The 22,938-nt window shown below is 50.6% G+C and overlaps 2 protein-coding genes across 3 annotated transcripts in view; one reads left to right on the top strand and one right to left on the bottom strand.

Annotated features, from left to right (window-relative positions):
- The first annotated feature begins 8,173 nt into the window (after positions 1-8,173).
- GDF11 (growth differentiation factor 11) lies at positions 8,174-17,836 on the top strand. Its single transcript, XM_025883169.2, has 3 exons — positions 8,174-8,612; positions 13,542-13,939; positions 14,463-17,836. The coding sequence occupies exons 1-3, from the start codon at positions 8,174-8,176 to the stop codon at positions 14,841-14,843; spliced, it is 1,218 nt and encodes a 405-aa protein (XP_025738954.1). The 3' UTR covers positions 14,844-17,836.
- Positions 17,837-22,115: 4,279 nt separating this feature from the next.
- SARNP (SAP domain containing ribonucleoprotein) overlaps positions 22,116-22,938 on the bottom strand; it is a 46,153-nt gene continuing 45,330 nt past the window's right edge. For both annotated transcript variants that reach the window (XM_073900873.1, XM_025883178.2), the window contains one exon: positions 22,116-22,403. In XM_073900873.1, coding sequence (XP_073756974.1) covers positions 22,362-22,403 — 42 coding nt within the window. In that variant the 3' untranslated portion in view covers positions 22,116-22,361. The remainder of the gene's footprint in view (positions 22,404-22,938) is intronic.

The raw sequence follows: 22,938 nt of genomic DNA, 5'->3' as shown, positions 1-22,938 counted from the left end.
GTGGGGCTCGATCCCAGGACCCTGGGAACGTGACCCGAGCCGAAGGCAGACGCCCAACGACTGAGCCACCCAGGCGCCCCGGGAACTGAAATTTAAATCCGAAGACCCCAGCTTTAGTTATAAGGGAGGCCTGGGTGCTTGATGGCAGCTCCCAGACTACAGGGTTAGGTCAAAACGAGGGCAAGGTCAGAGCTGCCCTGATTGGTGGAGTCAGTGGCGGCCCTCTCTGATCGCCCTCCGCCCCCCCCCAGCTGTCTGGGCAAGACGAGGTCACAGCGCCCCTAGTACCCAGGAGAACACCATCACTGCCAAAGTCACCTTAGATCCTCTCTGCAAGGAAAGCAAGGCTCTGGGCAACCTGCAGCGAAGTAACACAGGGACTCTGCACGTGCCCCACGCTCTGCTTGGTAAGAAGGGGGCGACCCTGGCTAAACTTTCACCCTTCCTGAGCCTCAGCTTCCTCCCAGTTAAGCAAGAGGGAAAACTACTCCCTTCCCCACCTCACAGGGCCACACTTCACAGGACAGTTGTAAGGGTCGAAAAAGAGATTTAAAGGGATCAGTTTTGTTACTGTCAGCCTTTGTTACCTTAAGGCTTTAGCATACCCTGTGTTGAGGCTCATCGGAATGAAAATGATTTTGCTTTGAGAAATATCTAGGGGCACCTGGGTGGCTCAGTCGTTAAGCTAAGCATCTGCCTTCGGCTCAGGTCATGATCCCAGGGTCCTGGGATGGAGCCCCGCATCGGGCTCCCTGCTCCGCGGGAAGCCTGCTTCTTCCTCTCCCACTCTCCCTGCTGTGTTCCCTCTCTTTCTGTCTCTCGCTGTCAAATAAATAAATAAAATCTTCAAAAAAATAAAATAAAATAAAATTCTATAAAAATAAATAAATAGATATCTGGACTCCACCCCACTTGAAGTGGCCAAGGAAAGGGTGGGGGGGGGGACAACAGCCTCCTTCCGTCCCTCCTTCCCACCTTGGCCTTGGCCCAGAGCCCCGTTTCAAGCCCCAGGGCCCCACTCTGGTTCCAAACCCACCCCACCCCCCACTGCCCACATTCCATCCTCAGCGCTCTTCCTCTGTCCTTGCCTATTCCTTTCTCTGCTCCTTGGGCCCCAGCCCCTGACTTCTGGCCCCTCATTCTCCCCAACCTTGTCTGGTTCCTGTCCCAGCCTCCTCACTATTGCCCATGGGGTCACTCTAGGTGCCCAGCAGGTGAGTGAGCAGGGCAGGCAGCCCCGTCCCATGTCATCTTCATGCACAGCCTGGCCCAGGAGGTCAGCTGCTGTGTGGTTCTGATCCAGGGCCGGCTCAGGAGGCAGTGGTCTCCACCTGAGAATCACAGACCTGTACAACTAAGTTTTCCCCTGGGATGGAGCAGATAGGAACATGGGAGCATTGAGAAAAGGCAATGATGGGATGGGGTGGTTACTTCAGGCATCTATCTGTTCCTTGGGGCATCCATCGATCCACCCATCCATTGAAAGCCCTAAACATGCCGGGCACTGGGCCTCTATGGAGAAGAGTAAGACATGGTTCTGCCTTCAAGATGATTCCAACCTGTAGGCACAGACAAAAGTACAGTGTGGGTAGGGCTGTGCCAAAGAGAAGCCCTGGATGCCAGGGGCACCCCTGACATAGGTGGGGGGGATGCAGCAGAGCACAGGAGGCCTTGGGGAGCATTCACTCAGGCTATCCACACAGTAGACTCCTCCCCCTGCATGTGGCCTTGCAGTTCAGGGAACCAGAAGTGAGGAGATGAGGCAGGGTCTGAGTGGCTGGGGGTCGCTGGCACCCCCAGGCAGAGCCCAGAGAAGTCTCTTCTGCCCTCACATCTCTAATTTCTGGTTCCCATTCCCAGACCCCAGCCAGATCTTCTGGCCATCCACACACCCACACACCCTCACCATTGCTACACACACACACACACACACACACACACACACACACACACACCCTCACTTGGCAACAACCTTGATCTTCGCTGCCCTGGGCTCTCTCCTGGACATTAGCTTCCCTCTGAGCATTCCCGACTCCAGCCCCCCTCACCTAGCAGCCCAAATCAGACTTTGTCACCTCCTGCGGTGACAAAAGGCCTCCCAGCGTTTTGAAGTCCCTGGAGAAGGAGAAGCAGGCTTTGGGCTCAGACCCCTCCTTTCGACCCATCCTTTCCCTTGACCAGCAGGTGCCTCCTGTTGGCCAAACTGGGCATGGGGGCAGCTTGACCACCGCCCCCAGCAGGACCCCATGTTGGGCCTGGGCCTGGAGAGAGGGCAATTGGTGAGAAAGAAAGAAAGAAGAAAGAAGGAAGGAAGGAAGGAAGGAAGGGAAAGAAAGAAAAGAAAAAGAAGAAAGGAAGGAAGAAAAGAAAGAGAAAGAAAGAAAGAAAGAATAAAGAAAGAAAGAAAAGAAACAAAGAAACAAAGAAAGAAAAAGAAAGAAGGAAAAGAAAGAAACAAACAAAAAGAAACAAAGAAAGAAAAAGAAAGAATAAAAGAAAGAAAAGAAAGAAAGAAACAAAGAAAGAAAAAGAAACAAAGAAAAACAAAGAAACAAAGAAAGAAAGAAAGAATAAAGAAAGAAAAGAAAGAAAGAAACAAAGAAAGAAAAAGAAAGAAGAAAGAAAAAGAAAAAGAAAGAAAGAGGGGAGATGCCTGGGGAGACCAAAGGAAGGTGGGAAAGAGGGTCCACCTGTGGAGTTGGAGGGCGGGGCCTGCCCTAAGAGGATAAGGGAAGCTGAGGGAGGTGGGGCAGGGCTGTCTTCTGGAAGGCCAGCGGCAAAGGAAGACGTGACTCCAAATGACTCTTGAGTTCCCCAGTTGTACTCCACCTCCACCTGCTTCCCCCCAAATACAAACTCTTTGGCGCCCTCTGTCTGATCTCCAACTTCTCTTCGAGGGCCCTGGGGTTAAAGAGGTTAACAGGCCTGCTAGGAGATCCAGCAGGATAATTATAGGGTTTCGAGCCTGGTGTGCAAGAGGACGGTAATTACACAGTGAGGTCCTCTCTGGGGGCTTCAGGCTTTGTGGACAGAGACCTGGGAGGGGTCCATTCCACTAACATTCCAGCCCCCGCCCAGAATAGCCTCCCCATACCACATTCCCAGAGGCTCAGGCTGGGAGGGCAGGGGACGGGGGAAGGAAGCCTGGTAGGGAAGGCCCTCAGCAACTTCCCCTCAGCAGCTTCGCAATGACCCCAGCCCCTTCCCTCCTTGGAAAGACCAGCGGTGCCAGGGAATGAACCACTGATCCTAAAAATAGGGGCTTTAGGAGGAAAACGTGAGAAGAGATGGCAATAGGGATCCTGAGTTGCTGCCCACTAACACAGCTCTGATGGACAGTACAGTTTAGGTGTGCGGGGTAGTCTGCGGGCTAGGGATGCAGGGTAACAGGGGTCCCTCCTCCTTACAGAGGTTCTCCAGTTCTAGTGTCTGCTCTGAGAGTGGCCCCGGGGTCTCTGGCCTTGAACCCTGGCGCCCAGCTCCCAAGAGCTACAGTTCCTCTGCCTGAGGATGGAACAGACCCTCTACCGGAGGCTACACAAGCCCCTCTTTCCTGCAGTAGCTCCTGAAACCTCATTCCCTCCCCCTGGGACACCTCCTGCTTCCCTCCAGGCACGACTCGCAGTCTTCCAACCCTAAGGCCTTCCCTTAGGCCCCGACCCACATTTGCTATGAACCAGTCAGGACCTTGAAGGAGGCGGGCCTTGAAGGTTGCCTGGGTAACGCCGGAGAGGGGCACCCCTGGCAGGAAGACAGTTGCCAGGGAGACCAGGACAGTGGGCGGGGCCCCAACCCCTGGTTAGCCTGTATTGGGATGAGTAAAGATCTAAAGGTCCAGATCTCTCCCAGCTCCTTTTCCGTGCAGCCTGCAGGGGCACCCCCTTGGGAACTAGGTCTAGGGCAGCTGGAAGTCTGAAGCTCCCGAAAGAGACCTCCCAGGGATTAGTTCCAGCAACTCAGGGGAACCCAACAGTAACCAAACCTGAGGGAACTAAGAAAAGAAGCAAGATGTAGGAGGGGCAGGTGAGAGGAACAAGGCTTAATGCATTATGATATAGAACTTCTTGGACTAGAAATCTAAAGTGAAAATATGCAAAGTATGCAAAACAAAACAGTTTTAGTCCCACCTCCAAGAAGCTAAAATTCCAGATTCTACCACCAGATGGCAGTCTTGCTCACTCATTGGATTAAGCCCAGTCCTGGAACTGGTGGGGACGAAGCCAGGAGGTGGAAATCGGAAATCCTTTCCTGTCTCACACGTTGCTCCTGACTCTTGCTCTCTGGCATTTGGCAGACACCCATAACTCCTCATGGCCATAAATACCCAGTTTTCTCTCCCCAACCCGGCTCTGACCAGATCCAGTTAACAGAGTTCATTCATTCTTCATTCAAAGGAGCTAAGGAACACTTTGGTGGAAAAACTTCGTGCTCTCTTGGGTCCCACTCACGGTGTAAGGGTGATAAATGGGGTTAATAGTAATGACTAATAACTCATTTAGAAATGTGTGTCAGAAAAAAAGAATTGTGTGTCAGGCAGTTAATCCTCATAACCTTATGAAATAACTACAATATTGTTATCCCCATCTTAAGGATAAGGAATCTGAGGCATAAAGAGCCAAGTTCACACTGCCAGAAAGGTGGGAGGGCTGGACCTTGAGCCCAGGCAGCCTAGTTCTAGACTAGAAGCTATGTGAGAGTAACCTGCATACCACACAGAATGGTGCAGATGTAGCTAGGAAGAGCATTTACTCTCAGCTTGGGAGTCTGCAACAAACTCCTGGAAGACACATGTCTAAAATCTGGTCTATACTGAGACCTGAAGAAAGAATAAATTTGACCAAGAGACTGGGGAGTGCGGGCAGTGGAGGTAGGAAGGGGAGTTGTTCTAGGAAGAGGAAACAACTTATGCAAAGATTCAGAGATGATCAAGAGAAAGAAGGTGAAGTCTACCTCCAGGTTTCCGGCCTGGATGCTTGTCATTCAGTAAAATGAAAATGTGCCTCAGCAAGATGGGGGCACATTTTGGGGGGAGAGAAGGAGTTCTCTAATTATCATATTTAACCCATGATGTTTGAGGTGCCTTGGGACATCCAGATGGAAATATCAAGGAGGCATCTGGCTTGGAGTTTTGGCTGGTACTGTTTATCTAGTGTCCTGTCCAGTCTAAATGTTTCTGGAGGAAATTTATCTTTGCATCCCTCATAGACCTACCAATAGAAACACACTTGGTGAGAAAGTGAAGGTTGGGCCACCTCCTCTGAGGAAGGAGAAGGAGGTGACACCACCTCGGCTCTCAAGGAGTTTGCAATTTTACTGAAGAAATGACATCAGAGAAATATTTTGGAGAACGGGCTATGCCAGAATATGTGATAAAAGCAATCACTAGTCTAAGAAATCAGAAAGGAAAGAAGAGAATCATGAAGAAAGAGCACATGAAGGCCACTATTGATTACTATGTAATCCTCACAACTAGTTGAGGGACAGTGTGATATTCATTTTATAGCCGAAGAAAGTTGATTAAATGTTGAGATGCCCATGTCTTGGTCCAAAACAAAGGAGAGAACCAGCTGTCTAAATGTACTGCATTCTGCTGCAGTCTTTGTTCCTGTTCTCCATGGAAACATTTATCTCTTCAAAGCTCCCCAGCCTGGTCCTCCTGATCCCTACCCAACCTTCCTGCCTCACACTTGGACCTCCAGTTTCTTTCCTCATTTCACTACAGCTCCCCGGCCCAACTTTGTCCTTATACCTGGTGTTCCATCAAGCCATTTTAAGACATTCTCTTGGGCTCTAATCCAGAGATGAAACTGGTGTCTCTTTATTCTTCCTGAGAAGCCCAATAATGTTCATCTCTTTACTCAGTGAACATTGTGTGTACCAGGAAACGAGCAAGACCTGATCCCTCAAACATTTTCTTTCTTTCTTTTTTTTAAGATTTTATTTATTTATTTGACAGAGAGAGCACGCACATAAGCAGGGGGCGGCAGCAGGGAGAGGGAGAAGCAGCTCCCCACTGAGCAGAGAGCCAATGGACCCAATCCCAGGACCGGAGCCAAAGGCAGACACCCAACCGACTGAGCCACCCGGGCACACACACACACCCCCTCCCGCTCAAACATTTTCAATCTATTGGTTGTCTATTGACCTCCAGGGCTTTGGACTCAAGAAATCAGCCTGGAGAAACTGAGGACCGAGAAGAGGAATCCAGAACCAGAAGTCAAGCACCTCAGGAGCATTTTAACACTCTTCCACTCTGCCCTCTGGCTGTACCCAGGGTCATACCTGGAAACTAGGGCTGGTCCCACATCTAGGTTTCTCCTTTTGCAACTTGCTGTCCCCAACTCAGACATCTCTCTCATTCCCACCCCTGCGATTACAAGAGCCTTCTCAGACTTCTAAGACCCTGCAGATGCAAAAGTATAACTAGGAATTCAGAGGTCCAGATTCCTCTGCAAGCATAGTGGTCTCCAGCCTGCTTCCTCCTACCCCCACCCATCCGCCCCAGTGGTCCCTTGCTCCTGTCTTTCCAGCTTGCTGACTCTCTACCCCTCAAGACTTGCTCTTGTCTCAGGCCTTCCCACCACTTCCCCACCTGCTCAGATTATCTCTGGCCTCTTTCTCTCCTGGTCTCCCTTGCTAGCCCCCATGTCCCATCCTTCCGTCCATCTCACTGTTCCTGAGCTCCCAATGAGCCCAGCCTGATGCTGCCCTCCATGGCTTCTTCTTCTTTTTTTTTTTTTTTAAGATTTTTATTTGAGAGAGAGAGCAGGGTCGGGGCAGAGGGAGAGGGAGAAGCACACTCCTCACTCAGCAGGTAGCCTGATGTGGGGCTCCCTCCCAGGACCCTTAGATCATGACCCGAGCCAAAGGCAGATGCTTAACTGACTGAGCCACCCAAGCGCCCCCCTCCATAGCTTCTTTAAACATTTTCTTTGGGCTACCTCCAGTAGCTGGGGCTCCTCTGGGCTCAAATTCCCCACCTCCTCCCCCTCAGGCTCTCCATACTCCCACCAAGGCTGACCCTGTCACTGTGCGGTCTCTCCTCTCCTCAAAAGTCTCTGTCTTCTCATCTCTGCCTTCCCCTGATCCTCTGTGTCTGCCTCCTCAGGGTCTCCCTTGGCATCTCCCAAGCCTCTCCCTCTTGATTTCTCTCCCTCTCTCTCTTTTTTTTTTTTTTTAAGATTTTATTCATTTATTCATGAGAGACAGAGAGAGAGAGAGAGGCAGAGGGAGAAGCAGGCTCCCAAGGAGCAGGGAGCCCGATGCGGGACTCGATCCCAGGACCCTGGGATCATGACCTGAGCCGAAAGCAGACGCTTAACCATCTGAGCCACCCAGGCGCCCTCTCCCTCTCTCTCTTTCCCAGGACTCTGGTCTTTGTCCTATCAGTTTCTCTGTCCCTGCTCCCATCTCTCTGCACCCCTGACTCTTGTGCTCAGGCTCTGTGGACTTGCATCTCTTCCTCCTGTCCAGCCGTACATCTCTTCTCCCGGTGGTCTCTCTCCCGTCTTTGTCCCTGACTCTCCCCTTCTAACTGTCCCACTAGTTTATACCAGCCTCTTTCCCTCTCTGTCTCCGTGTCTAGCTAAGTCTCCCCTCTGTCTTCTCCCCGTCTGACTCTCTCTTATCCCCCTTTGTCTCTCTCTCCTCTTCCTCCTGCTGTACCTATCTCTGTGTCTGATCTGTCTCTTGCCCCTTTATCTCTCTGTCTCTTCTTGGGCTCTCTGACTCTGACTTTCTCTCACTGTCTCTCCTTTCCTCACCCTCACCCCAGTATCTCTTCATCTCTCTCTGGGCCCTCGCTCCCTCTCTCCCTCCCTCTCTCTCTCTCTCTCTCTCTTTTCCTCGGCTCTCTCCGGCTCCCTCTCTCGCCTCGGATGACAGCGCTGCCTCTTTTGTTGGCTCCGCAGCCAATCGCGGCCGCTGACGACACGGGGGCCGGGGCTATAAAGGGCCTGGCCCGGGCTCGGGCCCCCCCAGCCGCCCGCCCCGGCCGCCCGCCCGCCCCGCCCGCGCGCCCGCCGCCCCCGGCCCCCCCGGCCCCCCCTCGGCCGGGCAGCCCCCAATCCCGCGCCGCCCGGACCCCCTCCTCCTCCCTCCCTTCTCCCTCCGCCCCCTCCCTGCGGGACTCCGGCGTCCCCGCCCCCCAGTCCTCCCTCCCCTCCCCTCCAGCATGGTGCTCGCGGCCCCGCTGCTGCTGGGCTTCCTGCTCCTCGCCCTGGAGCTGCGGCCCCGGGGGGAGGCGGCCGAGGGCCCCGCGGCGGCGGCGGCGGCGGCGGCGGCGGCGGCGGGGGCCGGGGGGGAGCGCTCGAGCCGGCCGGCCCCGTCCGTGGCGCCCGAGCCCGACGGCTGCCCGGTGTGCGTGTGGCGGCAGCACAGCCGCGAGCTGCGCCTGGAGAGCATCAAGTCGCAGATCCTGAGCAAACTGCGGCTCAAGGAGGCGCCCAACATCAGCCGCGAGGTGGTGAAGCAGCTGCTGCCCAAGGCGCCGCCGCTGCAGCAGATCCTGGACCTACACGACTTCCAGGGTGACGCGCTGCAGCCCGAGGACTTCCTGGAGGAGGACGAGTACCACGCCACCACGGAGACTGTCATTAGCATGGCCCAGGAGAGTAAGTGGGCGGTGGGGCGCGAGCAGTGGGGTGCTGGCTCCGGCTCCGGGAAAGTGAGCGCCTCCCGCTCCGAAGCGGGGCGCTCCCGGCTGCTCCGGCCCAGAAGCCTTTTCTGCGAAAACTTGACGGATTGGGGGGCGGGGGCTGCTCCATAGAAGTTTTTCGAGCGGTGGAGACGGGCTGCAGAGTTGTGTGCACACTCCGGTTCCCCGAGATGGGAGGGCAAACAGAGAGGGTTGCGAGATACCGCCTCCCACCCCGGGCATGCAAAAAAGACCCGTGTTTCGGGGAGTGTGGGGAAGCTGGAGCCCATTCGCAGCGGAGTGGAAAGGGCAGCAACTCAGTCCTGAAGGGCCATGGAGGAGAGGCTGGAGAACAGAATCGGGACGCTTCGGGACCCCCCCCCCCCCCCCCCAGTCCCAGACGGGCTGCAGAGCTCTCTGCTCCCAGTGGCCTTGGCCACTCTCCACCCCTTCCACCTCTGCTCCGCAACGCGCCCACCGGGCTGCAGAGAGCTGAGTGCTCTTCTCCCTCCAGCAGGAATGAGGTCCCTCCCACAGCCCGGTGTCTCTCCTGGCAGCCCAGCGGGCACCCATTTCACCAGAGCCCTTCTGACACCCGGTCTCCCAAAGGGCTGGGAAAGCTATGCCTTCTCGGTACTGACCGGGCTCAGAGAACTCAACTCCATTGGGCTGGGGCTAAGGGCACCCGTTTGGCTACTCAAAGCTTATCATTCCTTTCCTTATTCACCCGCCCCTACTCAAAACTGGACTTGAGGAGAGAGAGGGAGACCTAGGGAGAAAAAGAAAGAAATAGATAAGGAGGGTGGGGGAACCCAGGCACTCAAGCCCCTGGCCAAACGGAAGATGAACATGTTAATAGACTTGAGCTGCTTTGAAATTTTATGGCCTGGAAAATCCAGGCCAACACCCCCCCACCCCACCCCCAGCTCTCCCTAGGGTCAGATGACTCCCTTTCCCCTCCCCCACTGAGGTCCCTTCACCCCTTCCCTGCTCCAACTCCAGGGAACCAGGCCCTCTCTTATTCCCTAGTGGTTTGGCAAAGTCGCTCCCCCCCCAATAGTTCAGTTTTATGGCTCTGAACAGAAGAGGGGGGGACTGGTTTATTGGCAGATGGGTCATAAAAAGCTGGGGGCTGAGGTGGACTCCTAGTGGCCCACCCCCATGGGAGAGGCACAGGAACCCAGGTGTGCATCTGGGAGGCTTAGTGCCTCATACTGCCACCAGTTTTTCTGCAGACCCTAACTGCACAATACTTGGCCAGGCTTATAAAGAAAAGAAAACCCCAAGGACTAGGAAACTTGCTGAGGGTGGTGGTGGTTGGTGAAAGCCTGGGATCTCTCTGGGTTCCTCAGTCTCCCTTGTGTTCTTAAGGTTTCTGCTTTATAGAAGCTAGGGTCAATCTAAGATTGACTGAGGGCAGGGGTGGGGGTGGGGATTCTATGAAACAGTTGTAGAGGAATTCTGAAAAAGAGTATGCTGGAAGAAGATGAAGGGTACAGAGGAAAAAGATACTCTGGTCTGTGTGGTATAGTGTGTGTGAGGAGTTTCAGAATGAGTGATGGAGCTGTGGACTTCCCCTTGCCTCCTTCTATCCTTAGCATCCCTTAACCAACCGGCTTGAGCCCAGAGTTAGTCCTCATAATGGGGATGTAGGGAGTGAATACACTCTGCGCGCATGGATCGGACAGTGCAGGTTAGGCTTGGGGGGGGACCAGGAAGGACACCAGTAGGTGGGGTTCTACCCGAACTTCCGCCCTCACTCTACTTCAGGACTTGGATAACTAGGGAACTGGGTCTCCAGCCAGGTATTGTACGTCCCCTTTAAGAGCCAAGCTGAGCTCTTTTGAGAGGGAGGGGGAGCGGAGGGGAAGGGAGGGAGAGAGGGGAAAAGGAAAAAGAGACTTTTATAGTCTAATCCCCAGGGACCCGCTTTAATAAGAGACTTGTGCTCTGCTAATCGGGGGAGGTGTTTGTCAGCAGAGATGGCCTCCGCTCCCCTCCCCCTTCCTCCCCTCCCCCAGCACTCAGCCCTGGACCCCAGCCCCCACCTCTCCTAGGCTGCAGTGCCTGCCCTAGTTCCCTCCACCCTCTCAGGCTCTCCCACCCCAGCCTTCATCCTGGGAACCCAGCCCCCTTGCCCTTCTGGGAGCCAAGCCCAGCCCCTCAGTTTCTCTCTCCTCTCCTACACCAAGAGGCCCCTGCCCTCTCAGCCCAACCTCCTGCCCCTAGGCCTTCCAGCCTGGGTAAGGAGAGTGTGTAGGGGGTGAGGGGGGGTGGAGGAGGAGGTGGTGAGCTGGGAGGGGGTTGGGCTTTTGCTGAAAATAGTGCAATGACCTCTCTCCAGACCAGCACCGCCTACTAAACCTGACCTGCTGCCTGCCACCAACCCGATCAATCCAACACAGATGTGGCTCCTTCCCCTCCCCTTGGGAGCTGGGCCTATATCTGTGTATTGGGGACTCTCTCCAGCCTCTCGTTTTCCTCTGTGGCACTACCTGCTTCTTCTTTGTTCCTCTCTCTGTATCTTTCTACCCTTTCTCTTTACCCCACCAGGCTTAGCTACCTTCCTCCTTTTACTTTTTAGCCTCCAACCACTCCTTTCACATTCCCCCTTCTCTCCCAGTGTTCAACTCCCAAGCTTATTTCTTTTCCCCCTACCATGATCTTCCTCTCTCCCTTCCTTCTCTTCCAGGTTTCTTGACTATCTCTTCCAACCTGCCTTCATCACTAACAGTCTCTTCTCTGTTCTTATCTCCCTCACCACCCCCAGTCTCTCTCCTGTCTCTTCCCCTTTCCCTTTCCCCATCCATCTTGGCCCCTTCTAGTACCAACGGTCCCCACATCCCCTGGGAGAGAAGTGTATGGTGATTCCCTGGGGTAGGGATGGGGGACTCTGAAGAAACCAAAGACTTGGGCCCTAGTGCCCAATCCCTTATCTCTAAACCTTGGGTCAGCTTAGGTAGGGGAGTATGCTTAGAGCTTACAAACCTAACAATAAAGCAGCATTTATTGAAAGCTACTACTATTTTCATTCTTTATTTAGTGCTCAGCACTCCTATAAAACAAGAATTATTATCTGTATCACTGAGAAGTTTGGTGGGAAAGGTCAGATACAGGTTAATGAGGAGTCCAGCAGTGATTAAACCCACTTTGTAGTCAAAGAACAGTGTTTAGACGCCAGAAAGAACTTTTAGGCACTTGCCTGTATATTTTAAGATTTGGAGTTTAGGGAGTTCATTCAGCATGCATTTACTAAACACTGTTTGGTAATATGAGAGGCACTAAAGCTATAATGGTGAGCAGAACAGACACAGTATTGACAAGTCTCCACCCTCGTGGAGATTAGTAGCTAATAATGAAGACAGGTGGAAAAAAAAGACAACCCTATGAAATTAGGCACAGTAGCCCCATCTCACCGGCAGCTTCCCTGCACCAGCTACTCTCCTAATCTCTGAATCTCTACTCCCTGAATCCTCCCTCATTGTACCAGCATTGCAGCTCCAGCAGAATAACTGGGAGGACTACCAGTGCCCTGGGACCTCAGAGAACAACGAAGGGAAAGGAAGCTACCAGAGGAAACTTGTGTCTCATTCCTGAATATATGAAGATCATTGAGCACTTGCCTCCTCATCTCACTTGGAGGATCCTCCTTCTTCTGGGGTGGGGGAGTGCTGATGGGAGACAACAGATGCTAAGTCCTCCATGATTATACAGAACTCAAGACCTGGCGTGATACATAAGGGCCTGGACTTCCTGATCATACTTACATAGCTCTGGAAGCTCATTCCTGACTCTTGTTCTCTCAGTCTATTTAGAGTGAAAATGGATATTCCTATCCAATGGAAACATGATTTAGGGCCTTTCTAACTGACTTAAGAGATTAGAAAGGGGAACCCAGAGGAGCTGAAATGGAAGCAGAGGCAGATGCTGAGAATCAGCCTTTTGACCCAAGAAGGGTCAATTTCTGGTCCAGAACAAGATGTACTGGGCCAAAATGTAAAGCTGGGATGTTAAACGTTTGTAAAGACTTACTGGCACGTGACTGAGAAACCAAAGGAAGCACAGGGGAGAAAAGAAGACATTGCAGTTGATCTGATGTGTTGAATTTTATTTCTGAAGCTTTGGGCAATAGGAGTAAACAACATGGAGGTAGTTTTTCCCTTCCTTAAAAATTGAGGCAATAATGGTGATGATGAGGAGGAAACAGCTGAGGAAACTTGTTCTCAGGTTCAAGGGTCTGGAGAGTCAGATGCACAAGAGTCAGCACTTGAGTTGATCCATTCTTCTGAGTGTATTGTTTCTGGCAGGAATGATGCAAGAAGCCTAGATCTGAATTCTGGTTTCCCTCATGGAATACAGTTAGCCCCTGCTCCCTATCTGGACCCTGGTTATCCATTCTTGAGATCATCTGGTTGGGAATGGGCGCTGTACCAAGGCTCCACCTGGTCACCATACAAAACAGGGCAGAAATGGGGCAAGGCGCCCTGAGAACAGCAGGTGTGATGAGGTTTGGCTTCTATGAAGAGCATCAAAGTTCTGAAAATTTGGAGCCCTACATGTTGGGGGAATGGTAGGCTGCATGTGGGAGGGGATATCCCTAATAACTCTCTGTGCAGGTTATCTGGCGGGGGGGGGGTGGCCTATGTATTAGGACAAATGGACTAAGGAATGGATGCAGATCAGAAAGGCCTGATAGAGACATCATCCTATAGAGAGAGAAAGGAGGCACTGCTCTGAGTAACAGTGACACAGTAGTCAACAAGACAGACACAGGAGAAGGGTAAAGAACTGGAAAACTCAAGCTGAGTCGTCCAAGTTGCCAGTGCCACTTGTCACAATGTCAGAATGCTGCTGACGCCCTTCACAAACACCCTTTGCTGATGCTGTGCCCCTTCTCTCTTATCAGCGGACCCTGCAGTGCAGACAGATGGCAGCCCTCTCTGCTGCCATTTCCACTTCAGCCCCAAGGTGATGTTCACAAAGGTACTGAAGGCCCAGCTGTGGGTGTATCTACGGCCGGTGCCCCGCCCAGCCACAGTCTACCTGCAGATCTTGCGACTGAAACCCCTAACGGGGGAAGGGACTGCAGGGGGAGGGGGCGGAGGCCGGCGTCACATCCGTATCCGCTCACTCAAGATTGAGCTGCACTCACGCTCAGGCCACTGGCAGAGCATCGACTTCAAGCAAGTGCTACACAGCTGGTTCCGACAGCCACAGAGCAACTGGGGCATCGAGATCAACGCCTTTGATCCCAGTGGCACAGACCTGGCTGTCACCTCCCTGGGGCCGGGAGCTGAGGGGCTGGTGAGCAGGGAGCCTGAGATGGTGGCAGATATGTGTAACCTGGCCCTGAGGAGGTGGGATGTTGGAAAAAGGTAGATCAGGAATGAGAAGGGGCGGGACACCAGCCTTATTTCTCAGGGGCCAGGAGCTGATTCTAGAGGAGCAGTTTTTGGGGGGTGGGTAGGGTGGGGAGTGGCAGCTATCATTTTTCAGATACAAGCCAGGAAACAGCTAGAAATTGGATTTGGGGTGGTGTTAATGGGAGATCCACGAAAACACAAAAATGGGCTGTTGATTAGGCCTGGGGCCAAGGGGGCTGATCAGGGTCAGGTTGCCAGGAGAGAATTAGAGGTGAGCTGAAGGAGAGACAGCTAGCTTGCGAAAAAAGTAGGTAGAAGATAGGGCTGGGCATAGGAGCAAGGGAAAAGCTGAGAAGGCAATGGTCTCTGTTCTGATGCCCCTGTTGAGGGGCAGATGAGAAAGGAAAGGGAGTAGCACTCTTCAGGGCTCTATTACATCTCTTTCTCCTCTCCCTCACCCCCAGCATCCTTTCATGGAGCTTCGGGTCCTAGAGAACACAAAACGGTCCCGGCGGAACCTGGGCCTGGACTGTGATGAGCACTCGAGTGAGTCCCGCTGCTGCCGATACCCCCTCACAGTGGACTTTGAGGCTTTTGGCTGGGACTGGATCATCGCGCCTAAACGATACAAGGCCAACTACTGCTCTGGCCAGTGCGAGTACATGTTCATGCAAAAGTATCCGCACACCCACTTGGTGCAACAGGCTAATCCAAGAGGCTCTGCTGGGCCCTGCTGTACTCCCACCAAGATGTCCCCAATCAACATGCTCTACTTCAATGACAAGCAGCAGATTATCTACGGCAAGATCCCTGGCATGGTGGTGGATCGCTGTGGCTGCTCCTAAGGTGGGGGACAGAGGATACCTCCCCCATAGACCCTACCCCTAGACCCCCAGCCCTGACCCCCCTACCCCCAGGCCCTAGAGCTCCCTCCACCTCTTCCCATGAACATCACACCTTGTTCCCTGCCCAAGCAGTGTGCAATACAACAGAGGGAGGCAGGTGGGGACTGACGGGTGAGAGGTTTGGGGAACAGGGGGAAGAGGGGGCATGGTCAGGTGGGGAGTGTTTGAGGTTTGCAGGTGAGAAGGTTTGGCAAGAAGACAGAGAGACGTAGAGACAGAGGTAGAGCAGAGGGATAGAGACAGAGGATCAAAAAGAGCAGCAGTGAGAAGGCAAAGGGAGAGAGAGGCAGAAGAGACAGAGACCAGGCAGAGATAAACGATGAGAAAGAGGCTGAAATGGAGTAATAAGAGAAAGCCCCACACCCAGCCTCCTTTCTTCCACTGGCAAGGTAAGGGGCTTGGTATGGTTTGGGGAGATCCCCTGACTACCATTCTCAGTAGGAGGAAATCAAAAATCCATTCTTAGCTTCTTCCCTTTCTCCCTCCAACAGTGGCCAGGGAAGGGAAGTGAGGGCAGGGGCAAAAGTAAGGATTTGGGAATTTTATTTATTTATTTATTGTGACTTTTCATTTTTTGGTATTTGGCTTTACTGAAATAGAAGGGCCCCTGCCCACTGTGCCCCATTTCTCCCTTATTCCCCAAAGCCCTGTCCTCCCTCAATACCCACCTATTTAAGCACTTGTATAAAGCCTCCAGGGTTGGGAATGGGAGCAGAGGGCAAGAGGGCTAACACATGAAAGTTTCCAACCCATAATCACCCAACTTGACCTTCCTGAGCCAAATGGGTTGAACTGAATTCCAACAGTCACAGAAACAGTACGAGGTTAGGGTTTAGGAGCTGGGGGTGGAGGGAAGAGGAGGGGAGAGCCCTCAACATCCAGGATCTATATGAGAGCCACTAAACTAACCCTCAGATCTACCCTCATAGTCCTGAGTTATTTAGCCAGAGGGTGTGGCCCACATATGCCCAAATTCCCCCCAGCCAAGAGAGAGACCAAAGAGCCTGTGGAATACCCCTACTCCCAGCCTCTATCTTCAGGTCAATAAAAGGGGAATAGAGATCCCAGAGTCCTAGGTCTGGGAAGGGTTAGGAGGGGTGAAGAAAGGAGTAGTGAGATTGAAGGTTACAGGGCATTTGAATCCAAATCACTGCTCTGGGCTAGGGAATAGAGCCAGCAGACCAAGATGGAAGGGATTCCGGAGGGGGGACATTCTAGTTCCCCCAACCCCAAAGCTCAGGGTGGAAGGGGGGAGAACAAGGGAGCAGAGTGTCTATAATTATTTTTATCTTTTATTTTTGGAATCTAGCAGTACCTGGCAGCAGGGAGGGGACAATACAGTGGGGAAGGGAAAAGCATCTGACAAGGCCAGTTAGAGCAGAGGATTGGAAGGATGGAGACTCCCTGGTTTGGAAGGCTAGGAAGCAGGCAGGGACTGGTCGCCACTCCCAGTTACTAGCTGGGCCTATTCATTCCTCCCACAATCCTGACCCACCATCCTCTGGACTCACTGTGCCTCAGTTTCTTCCCCTCGATGGAATGAGAAATAGCAGCACCCGCCACAGCCAAGAGATGAATTCTGAGCACTTACCACGGGCACTTTATGGACATAAAATACCTCTCGCTGTGGAACAGATAACCAGGGCACCAGAGTAGTGGTGAAGAGATGTGAGGCTTAGAGGAGTCACAGGCTTCAGAGTACAAGTTCCCCTCTGCCTCTCAGACAGACAGTGCCTGAAGCTAAGGAGTTGAGAAATCTCCTGATCCACACCCTATCCATACCTCACCACCAGACCTCTTGGCTCCAGGCAAGAGCCTAGAGGATGTCAAGAGAGTAGGTCCAGAACCTTCAGCAAAACTGTCACTCTAAGTAGAGCCAGCAGTTATGGGTCTGACGCAAACAGTACTGAACTAAAGCCTGACCTGGAGAGCTGACCTGGAAGGTTTGTTCTTAAGAGATGACTCTCCTGTCTGGCCCAGATGGTGAAAGGGGCAAAGGTATGTGACCACCCTTGGGAAGGTAATGTTGGTGAGCTTTAGTATCTTCTTCCCATTCCCATAGGGCAAAGTGAGATGAGGTATTTTGGTACAGGAATGGGCAGGGGCTAAGCATTTCAACTTGCCTCCCATGTAACAGCTACGCTAACCCCCAGCCTCTCCTCTCTGGCCCTGTTCTTCCATCCTTCTACCCCAACCTTGGAGAACAAGATACACCTGACCATCAACACCATTCACATTTCCTTGGTTGAAGGAGAGGAACAGAGAAGAACAGAAGATGTCTCCTCCAAGATCAAATGCTCATGTCTCTTGATCTTGGCACAGGGTGGGGGTTGGACAATAGACATCAGGTGACTTCCCTCTACAAATTCTAGAGAGCTGGAGCATTAGACTTGGGGGACACTTACAATATGCCCCTTTAACACCACCAAGTAAAGACCTTTGTGGGTGGGGAGGGTCTTTCTTCTGAACATAAATTATGAGTTAAAGTCTCATTCCCTTGGTCCTCCTCACCCCCAAAGAGGCATGGGGTAAAGAGGCTTGGGGGCACAGTCCAGCAACCTAGTGGGAACTAGCAACCCTTCTCCCACGTTATGATGTGTGTGGACCTGGCCAGTGCCCCTCTGATCATAAGTAGTGTAATTATTATTTACTTTGTGTATTTGTTACACCATGTGTGTGATTGCCTTTGTTTGTTAAGGGTGACTGAGGAGTATGGGGGTGACAGGGGCACTGGAATGCCGGGAAAGGACTTCTTCACTGAGATCAAGGCTTCCTGGAGGGAACCATTGCAAAAAGGCCATCAGGCAGTTTTCAAGTTATGTGACAGAGGGCAAAGATGGCCATAGGGTGCTCTGAGTTTTGGGATGGTCACATGACACAATCCAGCACTTGAACCTGAAAAAAAAATAAATAAATAAAAGCAGTCAAAGAGTTTAGAATTCAGTGGTGAACTCTTCTCCCTAATCAAGCGCCACATTTCTACCTTGGAGACCAGGAACAAAAGAGGATCTGAGAAAGGATGAAACCTTGTGCTCAAGGAATAAGAACATGGGGCTCTTTGGAGCAAGAAAAAAACACTAGGGGCATTTGGAATGAGGGTGAGGACATACAGTCCAAGGGCGGATGGGCAGAGTATGGGAAAGGGAGGGGACCTAGAACAACTCTGCTCTGGAAAACGTGACCCAAAACAGTCCCAAAGATTACCAAAACCCTCTCCCAGCCTCCACATAACAGAAGATCTAAAATTTCTCTTAAGATAATCCAGCTAACGTCAGTCCCATTCTTCCATAGTTCCCTGATCCTGTTTCCTTAACTAAATTTCACCAAAATCCACAAACCAAACCTACATAGCCATTCAAATTGTTAATGTACCAAGATGGTTAGGCATCTCAAACAGTCTTTGATTTCACCATAAAAATGTCTCCTGTGTACCTAAAACAAAAGAATCTTGCCTAACTCACATTTGAAAAAGAACAAGGACAGCTCCTGTCACACTGACCTGATCCATAATGCGGGCCAGGGCCACTGCGGGGTCAGTGTGCCACCACACTCTCCCTGTCCTATCAGTTCTGTCAGTAGACTGACCCCACCGCAGACCAACTACAAGAGTGAGGTTGAGGGAAGATAAAAGTGCTACACATGGTATCTTCCCAAGGAATTGTTTTATCCACACCTACTCCTAGCTTTTGGCTTGAGCTAAAAATAGGTTTTCTCCCTCACTGCTCATTGTTTCCTATGTTGAAAGGACACCCAGAAGAGATTGCCAGATGACTTTTATCCCTAAACAACCTCCAACCCAATGCATGAGTAGCTAGCTATCCTATACTGTTCCTTGGCCGCCTGTTTGTTGGATGTCAGGGCCCCAAGCTAAGAACCAGCAGGCAGTAGCATTTACAGCTTCTGATCTGTAGTGAGGCAGAAGCAGGGAAGTCGATGCCCCAGGCTACAAGGTCAGATTTCCTGCCTATGAGGTGGGGGTAAAGGAGCAACTGAGACTCCCACCTCTTCCCACTCTCAAAACCCCTAAATGCACCTATACATGCAGTGCCCCCCCCCAACACTTTCAAATGAGTCCACTCAGCTCCCTCCCTACCCTCTGGCTGGAACCTACTCAGGGAAAAGAAGTATTTCCACTGTAAATCACCTAGTAAAAGAGCTTATTGAATGATTACTATGCAAACTATGGTAAGCAAATTGTGCTGAGTATATAATCTATTATCATTTCTCAGAGCAACCTTCACAATAGGGTCACTTGCTGTTCGTACGTACAGTCTGGAAAGAGTCATGGAATGATCTGTCCAGTCTCAGAACCAGCAGAGCTAGATCTTAGAACGAATTACACCTAAGTACCACACAATATTCTACTCTATTAATAGTAATCTAAGAAGTCGAAAAACTAAAGGCAAAGAAAGCAAAGGACAAGAAAAGAAATAAAGAGAAAGCTGGGATCCACCTTGGGCACAAAAGGTCTGCAAAGGTGTGAAACCTGCCATTATTTTTCAATCCCTCTGAAACAAAAAACAAGAATGTGGACATGTAGCAAGAAGGGGAGGTTACATTTTAGTGGATTTCAATAATCAGAGGGGACAACATTGTCTGTCAGAGGTCCACATGGAAGAGAATAGAGAAAAAGTTATTCTCCCTTATATAAGTTCCTTCCTTCTCCCTCATCTGTTTCTCATGTCAGACATGGCAACAGGACTCAACCCCAAGAAGTCCTGCTCTTATTCACATCTTCCTTCCTATAGCTCTCACCCCTACAAAAGCTTCTAGTGTTGTATATTCAAAAGTTCCCAAGAGTTGGGGTAGGGGGAAGGGCAATTTAGAGTGATGGTGGAGAAAAAGAGACCGATCCCATGGTTCTTAGAGAACCATAAAAAGGTGCAGATTTACAGCTGAGGAAGCTAGTTCCCTCCATATCTTTTATAGACTCCCTCATTAAGAGCTCCCAGGTATGCAGAGAATGTCACAGCTTCAGGACAGGGAAAAGACTGGAGTCAGTTAACTGCATATGAATCCTAGATCAACTACACCAGGGCAACTGGGGGATAGGAAGGAAGGGTACTTGGATCCCAGATAAAGAACTGCAAGCCTGGATGCTTTTAAAGGGACTTACTATTTTAAGACTGAATTAGTAAAAAAGACATAGGCATCCTGAACGTTCATGCTCAAGAAGTATGCATGGAATGACTACCATGAGACAGGAAGAGGAGGATTTGGTGATCAGACTTGGAGGTGAGAGACTTATTGACAGAACAGCTGCTGGAACAGGATGAAAAAAGTTTTTAAAAATCCACAAATTGAGAAAAAACAGTATCAAAGATTTGGGGTAGTGAGTTGAGTGGGGAAAGAATGATTAAGCTTCAGAAAGAGAATCCTGGGGTAAGGCTGAATACCCTTTTGGAAGGTTTTAGAAGATAGAGACAAAGTGAAGAACACTTCTGAAGGACCCAGTGTTCTATTTCTTTACCTATTTCTTATTTTCCCATCCTTGGGTAGAAAACCCTTACTGAATCTATAATCTCTCTCAAGCTACAAAACAACTAATTTCCTGTGGTTCTGTTTTCAGAGAGAAATAGAGGAGAGAGAGAAAAGTTAGCCTCAAGATCAGGGCCTGGAGAAAAGAAAAGGCAGGCAAACAGAAGGGGCCAGAGGGAAGGGAGGGAAGGAAATGTTTAACCAGTGTTCCCTTTTGTTCACCTCTCCAAAATCAAATTGGGGCAAAATTCACAATAAATGGGCAATCTTTGCATCTGCTCTCCAAGGCACAGTTTTCCTAAAGCATCTAAACTTAGGTCCCTGCCCTACTCAGCAACCAAAGAGACTTTGTGGAAAGAGATTCTTGTTAGGAAGGGGATCAAACCATTACTTTTCTATTCTATTAATCACAAAACCAGACAGGTTATAGTAGAAATGGAAATAAGGAATTACACCACAGCAACACAGGATCTGATCAAGGTATCAAAGTCTTCAGGTAAGGTGCCAGGCTCTTAATTCTCAAAACAAACAAAAACCAACCTGATACAGATGTCCAGAAATAAAGATCAAGAGGAGAAACCCTACACCAACATACCCAAAAAGAAAAGTAGCATGTCTCAGACCTTGGTGAAACATTAAATGCAAATAGGCAGCCTGCTTGGAGAGAGTCAAACCTTTCTAAGTAGGAGGCTCAGCAAGGAAAACGGATTTTGGTAATATTTAAGAAATGCTGAGACTAAAACTGTATATTTCTGTAATGGAAGAAGACAAACTAGCACAGGACTCGATTAGAAAATAGAAACCAGGGTGCCCGAATGGCTCAGTCGTTAAGCGTCTGCCTTCGGCTCAGGTCATGATCCCAGGGTCCTGGGATCGAGCCCCGCCATCAGGCTCCCTGCTCCGCGGGGAGCCTGCTTCTCCCTCTCCCACTCCCCCTGCTTGTATTCCCTCTCTATCTCTCCCTCTGTCAAATAAATAAACAAAATCTTTAAAAAAAAGAAAAGAAAATAGAAACCTCCAGGGGCACCTGGTTGGTTCAGTCGAAAATCAAGCAGCTTTTAATCTCTTTATCTTGGGGTCCTGAGTTTGAGCCCCATGCTGGGTGTAGAGATTACTTACACACACATACACACACACACACACACACACACAAAAAAAAGTAGAGGTCCCCAGTCCACTGCTCATATTCCCAATGATCTAGACAACAATACTTAACACCTTTAACATCCTGTCATGCTTTGAAGCCCTACACTTTCTTCTAGCTCTGAGGCATACCCAGCCCATCTCCTTTCCTGAACTGCACAACCAACAGGGTCCTACATATTGGCCTTGGCTGAAACCAGACAGTATCTCACCAGGTCACTCTTGAAAACAGAGCCCTTCTGGACTCCATTCCATAACAGACTAGCAATCATCAGCCCTTATATTTATATCCTTTACACCTAAAACTCAGTGTTCCCCCTATTTTACCCCAATGGGTCATGCCAACCTGCCGAAGCAAAGATTCAGGGTGAAACTGGCCTCTTCATGGCGGACAAAGAGTATAAGGATGCCTGTGAGTATGAGAGAAGGGAATAAACAGGCCTAAAGGAACAGACTCAAATCCGTTTCCTTGTTCTCTTTTCTAAAGAATGAAGGCATTATGGCTAATTCCCTGTAATATCTGTCCCTGAAGCGCCCCTTATCTGGTCTAATCTGGCTCTAAGAACCCAAAGCAGCACCTTATAAAACACATTGTTTTCTATTTGTTTTTTATTAACAAGCAAAATAATAATTAAAAAACAACAACAACAACCACCTTAAAGTTGGAACAGCAACAAGTCAAATTGCTGCTGAAGTTCCTGGATGTACCCAGGGTACATGCTCTCTCACTGCGAGGCAGAACCCAGGCACATGACTGTGCATTTAGGTATACATATGACCAAGAAAAGTCAGAGAGATGGAAACCACTGGAGAACAGAAAGCATTAAGAGCTTTTCATCAGGCAATCCCAAAGCGCTCTGCCCTTTTCCTCTTCTTTGCCTGTGAGAAAGAAGCAAGAAAAAAATTAGATTGCAAGACAACAGTGGCCTGGGTTCCTGGCTGCTTTAATCCAAACTCACATGAACTATCATAAGGTCCAAGAAGGAGGGAAGACACAGGCTCACACTTGGCAGCCAGAGATTTCATTCCTGAATCTCTCTAGTTATCCAGTTAGAGCTGGGGAGGTTTGGTGGGAAAGAAGGGGAGAAGACTGCAGGGAGTAGGGGGTGGGGGAAGTGGAGGAAGAGAGTAATAGTAGATTCCTGAAGGAGAGAGGGCTACTCAGCCTTATATCGAGTTAGTCTGGAAACAATGGACTCTTAACAGACTGGGGAATCTTCCAGTCAGTGCAGAGATGGGAGATCTCAGAGGACAAAGGGTTGACTGATGCTATTTTTCCATGGAGAAGGTGAAGGGGATGCCTCCCTAGGCAGTAAGACCCAAGCAGGAGCTACTCCTTGGACCTCCAAATCCAGAGAGAGGCATATAAATCTTCAGTGCCAACAGAGTAAATGGGAAGGAGGGGAGTCCTCAA

The sequence above is a fragment of the Callorhinus ursinus genome, unplaced genomic scaffold (genome assembly GCF_003265705.2).
Source record: "Callorhinus ursinus isolate GAN/ISIS: 27379988/994484 unplaced genomic scaffold, GSC_fseal_2.0 scaffold14, whole genome shotgun sequence".
Classification (NCBI taxonomy): domain Eukaryota; kingdom Metazoa; phylum Chordata; class Mammalia; order Carnivora; family Otariidae; genus Callorhinus; species Callorhinus ursinus.
This window is presented reverse-complemented; position numbering and strand designations above follow the sequence as displayed.

Coding starts and splice junctions, on each gene's coding strand:
- GDF11 (XM_025883169.2), top strand. CDS start 8,174: ATGGTGCTCGCGGCCCCGCTGCTGCTGGGCTTCCTGCTCCTCGCCCTG. Junction 8,613..13,541: donor CATTAGCATGGCCCAGGAGA/GTAAGTGGGCGG, acceptor CTCTCTTATCAG/CGGACCCTGCAGTGCAGACA. Junction 13,940..14,462: donor GGCCGGGAGCTGAGGGGCTG/GTGAGCAGGGAG, acceptor CCTCACCCCCAG/CATCCTTTCATGGAGCTTCG.